Source organism: Quercus suber, unplaced genomic scaffold (genome assembly GCF_002906115.3).
Source record: "Quercus suber isolate HL8 unplaced genomic scaffold, Cork oak 2.0 scaffold_1292, whole genome shotgun sequence".
Classification (NCBI taxonomy): domain Eukaryota; kingdom Viridiplantae; phylum Streptophyta; class Magnoliopsida; order Fagales; family Fagaceae; genus Quercus; species Quercus suber.
Window position 1 is genome coordinate 22306 of NW_027070681.1, and position 6794 is coordinate 29099.

Consider the following 6794-nt stretch of genomic DNA (forward strand, 5'->3'; position numbering starts at 1 on the left):
TCTCTATTCTTTTTTTCTTGCTTGTGTTATTGATTCCAAACACTTAAATTGGCAGATCATGCTAGCTGGCCCAGACGACAGAGCTCCTTTAGGAACCTAATGGACCTCCATTGATCTCACTTTTGCTAAATGTAATTAATTTGAGTTTCCCACATATCATGTATTATAAGTTTGTAATGGTAGAGATGGCTTTGTATAATTGTGATATGGTGTTCCACATTTTTTTTTACCTCGATTCTTTTTACCATTTTGTTTCCCAACATCAAGGCAATTTTTTATTTGCCTTTTTGTCCCGAGTGTTAACAGAATTTCCCGCTTACATTTGGAGGAATGGTTGCAGCTCATTGTAAATCTGTAAAACATCACTGGAGGTTTTGAATGATTGATATATTTGATGACTGGTTCATGATTGATGATTGCTATTGGAGTTATATTTGCAGCATTTTTCATTGAAGATACTGCAGCTCATTTTTATTACACATTTAGTTGCGCAGTGGATAAGGAAATGGAATGGAACAATTCTCAACTTTGTTGTTTATAGATTAATATGACAGTTCAATATATTTATTTTACATTTCTCTTTGATGATGCCTCATTCAACACTTCAATCTATGTGCACTATAATAGTCAAATAAACTATGTAGGTGGTTGCACATGTTGAATGCACCAGGATGGGGATGGGAATGTTTAGGCGTTTTAAGGTTGCAAAGTTTTACTGAAAAATGGGAGAAAGATACAAGGGAGGTATGCATAGAAACTGTAAAAAGAAAATTGGTGTCTAAAATTCAAAAAGTAATGAGAATGAAGGTTTCCTCAAGCTTTTGCCAATTAGTCATATACTAGGGCTCTTAAGAACATATAGACTTGGATTGAATTAAAATTGAGCCAACACCTCTGAATGAGAGTGCAGCTATTTCTCTCTTCAAAGCATCCACAAGAGACAAAAGTGTCTCATCTTATATTTTCAGAAAGCGATCCTCTTGTTAATTGTTGTGACTTGCCATCTAATGATAACAAAATGACAAAGAAATATATATATATATATATATATTTTTTTGAGAAGGACAAAGAAAAATTATTTGATAAAACAAGAAAAAAATAATAATTATCAGAAATTTAATAAACTTACTATACTCGTTGTTTCCAAGTGCGGGATAGGAAATAGTAAGAATCAAAAATAGTGAAATGGATTGGTATAAAAGAGATGATAAATTACACAAATATTCCTTGAGGATGGGGGATGATATTCCACAACAAACAAAATAATACTTTCTTCCCTTGATATTTGAAAAAAATCAATATTTTAGTTCTTCCATTAATAACAATAACAAAATATTCTAAATTTTGAGAAGATTTCTTGACTAAATTCTAACTATGGTTTGGTGATAAGGACAAATATTTAACAAAAAAAATCCTTTCACTATTGTGTATCGAAAGTTGGTTTGCATCCATGGTCCAAATTAAAATGTATAAAGTACACTGTCCAACTACATAACTTTTTCTTTTTCATTATTTCCATTGTTATGCCTCTATCACGTACAAAAGTGTTGTCCCTTTCAGCCCATCAATATGGATTCTGGAATTGCTAGCAACATAAGCATATGTCGGTACTAGGAGTACACAATTTATGTTGATTTCACTATTAAGAGTTTGGAATTTAATATTGTTCCGCAAACCCCCCAAATATTTTTCAAATTTGCACCAAAACATTATACGAGTTAAAATCTTACATTATTTTGCCAATTCAACATAAGCGACTAAATATCTAATTTTGCCAATTCAACAAGGATAGTTAAATACCTAAAACTCGCCTCAAATGAATCAAACCCACCTTACTCTACAGCTTTACACGAGTTCTCTTCATCATAAAGAGGGGATGAGACACTCTTTTTTTTTTGATGAGTGGGAAGAGGGGGGCGGGGGGGAGGGGCGGGGGGGCAGGACGACCATGCGTGACTCACCTTCTTGGGTATGGCTAAAGGGACACCTTCCACTAGAGAATGTTGAATTGAGTTATAGTTATTGTGACTGGGATGTCACATACCTCACTCTAGCACCCTAAGAGAGCTAGCAGTATAGGGTGCGACGCATGAGTGCTACTATCTCTCATCTCCAATACTCACTAGGATTCGAATGAGAGATCATTGTGCATGTGCACGGAAACCTTACCACTAGGCCACCCTTCTTGAGGCGGGACGAGACACCCTTAATCCGATTGTTATACTACCTTTTTATAATTGGAGGGAACTTTCCCCGCTCTCTTCTCTTCCTCCCAAAATATGTCCTTAAATGCTAATCTATATCCGTTCCCAAAGATACCCTCGGAAGTCAACACCAACTGATAGTGGAACATTGGAAAAAGGATTTGCACTTTATTGTAATTAAAGTAAAATACGAGTGCCTTTTATAAAATAATAGAAAATAAAACTGGGTCTATTTCATAAACTCCCATATAATACTAATAGAAGGCGTTAAAAAAGAAGAAAAAAAAAAGGCGCTTGAAGTAGCGAGGTTTATGAGTGGAAAACGAAACCCTTAACATTTCTGCTGGACTCACTCAAGCAATTGAAAAGAAGAAGACAAAATCCTTTAAAGGTGATTTATGTTATTTCTAACTTCTCTTTCATTTTTCTTTCTACAAATTTTTAGCTACTCTCTATTGTGTACATCGTTCAATATCGATTTGAGTCTCTGTATCTTTATACTATTTTGTAATATTTCTTTTCTCAAAGTTTGTTGTTCTGTTAAAGTTTGTGATACCCATCTGAGAAAAACGTATTCTTTCTCTCTCAATACCACTAGAAATTCTGAATTGAGTTGATAAAATTTGTTCTTAGAGTTGTCAATTCAGGAGCATGATTCATGGTATGAAAATTAGTCAATTTAGAACTTGTTGTTGCTGTTGTTGTTGTTGGTGGTGGTGGAGGACCCAAAATTCTATGCAGTAGATTTAGAATTCGGAAGCAATGCGTAATGCATTCTGGAACGATTGAAACGATGTGAATATAGCTCTATGGAGCTCTAAATTTGCCAATTATCATGTGTTTTTAGCCGCTTTTCCAAGTATGACGGGAGCTCTTAAGGATTGCTCCCTATTGTTGGTCAAGTTTAGAAAGTTCAAATTTTTAAAGGGGACATTGTTTAATGCAAATTATGCAATGCCTTTTTAATGAAAAGATACGCTTTTCGAAAACTCACCCTCTTTAATTTATAGTGGAAGAGGGGTATTCACTTTTTGAATGAAGTAAAAAGGGTAGTCAGGAAATTTATTTATTAGCTTTTCGAAGAAGACTACATTTTGGGCATCCCGAAATAGAATAGAGGGCTAACAATTTGGTATAGAGGAGTATTTGTGTTTCTAATTGTTGCTTGTGAATGTTTGTGTCTGATGTTTATGGTGTAGTTGGTTGTCAATGGATTAACTTGTACCTATTGTTTTAGGAATATGACTTGTGTTGCTGGTAGTAGCACTCCCACGGTTGAGGATGATATTTCCCCGCTTTGGAAGTATGTAACGAAAATAGACAAGATAGGTGTAGGGGGAGGGAATTGTAAATTCCAATGCAGTTATTGTCAGTTGATTTTTAAAGGGTCATATACTAGAGTTAAGTCTCACTTGCTAAAAATACCGGGTCAAGGAATTCGAGGATGCTCCAAAGTGACACCTCAAGATATTCAAGAAATGCAAAGAGTGGTAGTGGATCAAGCTGAACTGAAGGTTAGAAAAAATCCCCTTGAACTGGTTCCTTTGCTACTGCCGCCACCGCCGCCACCACCACCACCGCCACCACCGCCGCCGCCTCCTTTTAATGCAACCTCATGGTCTTCTAGTGCATGTTCTGGCATTGGGGCATCTGCCATTGGTTCATCTAGGCAGGAGAGTTTAGAGCCAAAGAAAAGAAAGGCTGCAGATTGTGCAATTGTAGGGAAATCGTCGACTCTTGAGGCTAAGGAACACTTAGATGCTATGATTTCCAAGATGTTCTATTCAGAGGGCTTGCCGTTTCAATTTGCTCGAAATCCATACTACATAAGCGCATATTCTTTTGCTGCTGAAAATCTAATCAGTAATTATTGTCCTCCTGATATCAATATGTTGAAGACAACACTTCTTCAAAAAGAGAAAGCAAATATTGAGAGGTTGTTGGAACCCATCAAAAACACATGGAAGGAGAAGGGTGTAAGTATCGTAATTGATGGATGGACTGATGAACAAGAGCGACCGTTTGTAAGTTTAATGGCAGTAACTGAAGATTGGCCAATTTTTTTGAGAGCCGTTCACTGTGAAGGTAAATATGAAGATGAAAATTTTCTTGCTGTTTTGATTATGGAGACCATTGCTGAGGTTGGACCCCAAAATGTGGTTCAAGTGATAACAAACAATGCCCCTGTTTGTAGGGCTGCCGGAATGCTTGTTGAGGCCCAATATCCACACATTTTTTGGACGCCGTGCGTGGTTGAAAGCATCAATCTTGTTATAAAAAATATATGTGAAGCAAAAGACACTGAGGCTAAAGATGTTACATATGATGAATGTAGGTGGATTACAACTATTATTGCAGATGCTATGGTAGTAAAAAATTTCATTATGCATCACTCAATGAGAACAGTCATCTTTGAACTGTTTGCTAATTTGAAGATGCTTGCAATAGCAGATACACGCTTTGCCACAATGATTGTCTTGCTCAAAAGGTTTAAACTCATTAAAAGTGACCTTGAGAACATGGTTAATAGTGATAGATGGGCTTGTTTGGAAGTTGATAGTGTTCAAAAGCCACAATTTGTGAAGGAAAAAGTACTAGATCACTTATGGTGGGAAAAGATTGATTACATACTTTCATTTATGGATCCCATATATCAAATGCTAAGGGTTGCTATTGCAGAGAAGCCTTCTCTTCATTGTGTATATGATATGTGGGACTCGACAATTGAAAGAGTAAATGTGGCTATATATCAACATGAAGGGACACAGGAAGATGAGGATTCAACCTTTTATTCTGCAGTGCACAAAATACTAGTTGATGGGTGGGACAAAAGTCACACACCTCTCCATTGCTTGGCACATTCATTGAATCCAAGGTGAATTCTGAGCTCCAACATGCTTAATGTTTGTTAGGTTTTTTAATCATAATTAGATCAATACTCTAAGGATAAGTGTATTATATTGATTTCTTACGAGGAGCTATCATTTCTTGTTTTCTAGGTACTATAGCAGAATGTGGCTTGATGAGGCTCCTAACCGTGTTACACCCCATAGGGATGCAGAAATTTCTCGTGAAAGGAACAAATGTATGAAAAGATATTTTCCAGATATTGAGGAGCGAACAAAGGTCAATACTGAGTTTGCAAAGTTTGCAGCTAAGTATGATAAGTTTGGAGATCATGATTCCTCGCATGATAGAGGAATCATGGATCCAAAGATTTGGTGGATTGTCCATGGGTCTTCAGCGCCCAAACTACAAAGTTTAGCCATAAAACTACTTGGACAACCTTGTTCCTTATCTTGCTGTGAGAGGAATTGGAGTACATATTCGTTTATAAATTCGATCAAGAGGAACAATATAGATGCAAAATTTGCCGAAGATTTACTATTTGTGCATACCAATCTTCGTCTCTTGTCAAGAAGAAGTCCACAATACATGCAAGGAGAGAACAAAATGTGGGATGTCGGAGGAGATGCTTTTGAATCATTTGAGGGTGCTGGCATGCTTGAGACTGCATGTCTTTCACTTGATGAACCAGAGTTGGAGGCTGAAGTATTTGCTGATGCAAGAAATGGCTATGATGTTGAGCCTATTAAAGTGGGGTCCAGTGGAAGAAATTTTTAGTTTTACTTTTTATGATCTGTTTTCCTTGATTGAGTGATGGATAGTGAATTTCTGATAGTGATATCTTTATATGGAGTTAGATACTTTAATAGGGTCAAGTACTGTTCTGTATTATAATGGTTTTTAGATGCAATTAATTTTGATTTATTTGTTCATGTATTTCATTTTGCACCTTCTGCTGTTTATTGCTTTAGGTATGTATGATTGAGTCTTTGTCTATTTCTTTTGTTATTTTAAAAAGAATGTTTTCCTCATTTTTCCTTTATTGCTAAGCAAACAAATTGCAAATTCTGGCAACATGGTCATTGAACGTTAAAAGATAAAACTCATTTTTTTAGAACTTCAAAAATTTCATTGCCATATGTGTGTGTGAGTTTTTTTATTTTTGTTCTTTTGGCACCTTCGGCCTTGTCATATCTCACCGAAATACTTACTACTATTCAGTGAGATAATTGTTTTTATGATCAAAATTCTGTTTGGATATTAGTGGAGTTTACATGAGCAGAGTTAGTCTTAAGGCTGTGAACTCTTGTAAAATACTTTATTTTCTAGTTTTCACTATCAATATTGGCTGCCTGTTATAATGTGCTTGTGGACTGGTGCTAAATAAACAGAGAGTAGTGCATTTGTTTTTAGCATGGAACAGTAAACTGAACTTTGTTATGTGGTAGTATTGTTAATGCACGGTGCAAGTAGATGGTGAAATATCCAATTTGCCCTCTGATATCTGTAGAAAGCTATCAGTGTGATTTGTCACATACCTGAATTCATCTGACCACGGTTGAGTTTTGCAGTACTGTTCACTAATATTCATTTCATACATATGTTTTAAATCTATAATTTATCATAATTAGTGAGGTTACTTTTAGGTGGATTAGTATGCTCTGACTTGTAGCTGAACCATCTCAATAGTGTCTCTCATAATTTGATTACAGGTGTGGGTTCTTTTTTTTTTTTTTTTTTTTT

At 35.8% G+C, this 6794-nt stretch overlaps 1 protein-coding gene across 1 annotated transcript; it reads left to right on the forward strand.

Annotated features, from left to right (window-relative positions):
• Positions 1 to 2473: 2473 nt before the first annotated feature.
• Positions 2474 to 5984, forward strand: LOC136065895 (uncharacterized). The gene is made up of 3 exons (XM_065769707.1): positions 2474 to 2595; positions 3442 to 5079; positions 5204 to 5984. Exons 2-3 carry the CDS (start codon positions 3446 to 3448, stop codon positions 5826 to 5828), a joined length of 2259 nt encoding a protein of 752 aa, XP_065625779.1. The 5' UTR covers positions 2474 to 2595; positions 3442 to 3445; the 3' UTR covers positions 5829 to 5984.
• Positions 5985 to 6794: the final 810 nt, after the last annotated feature.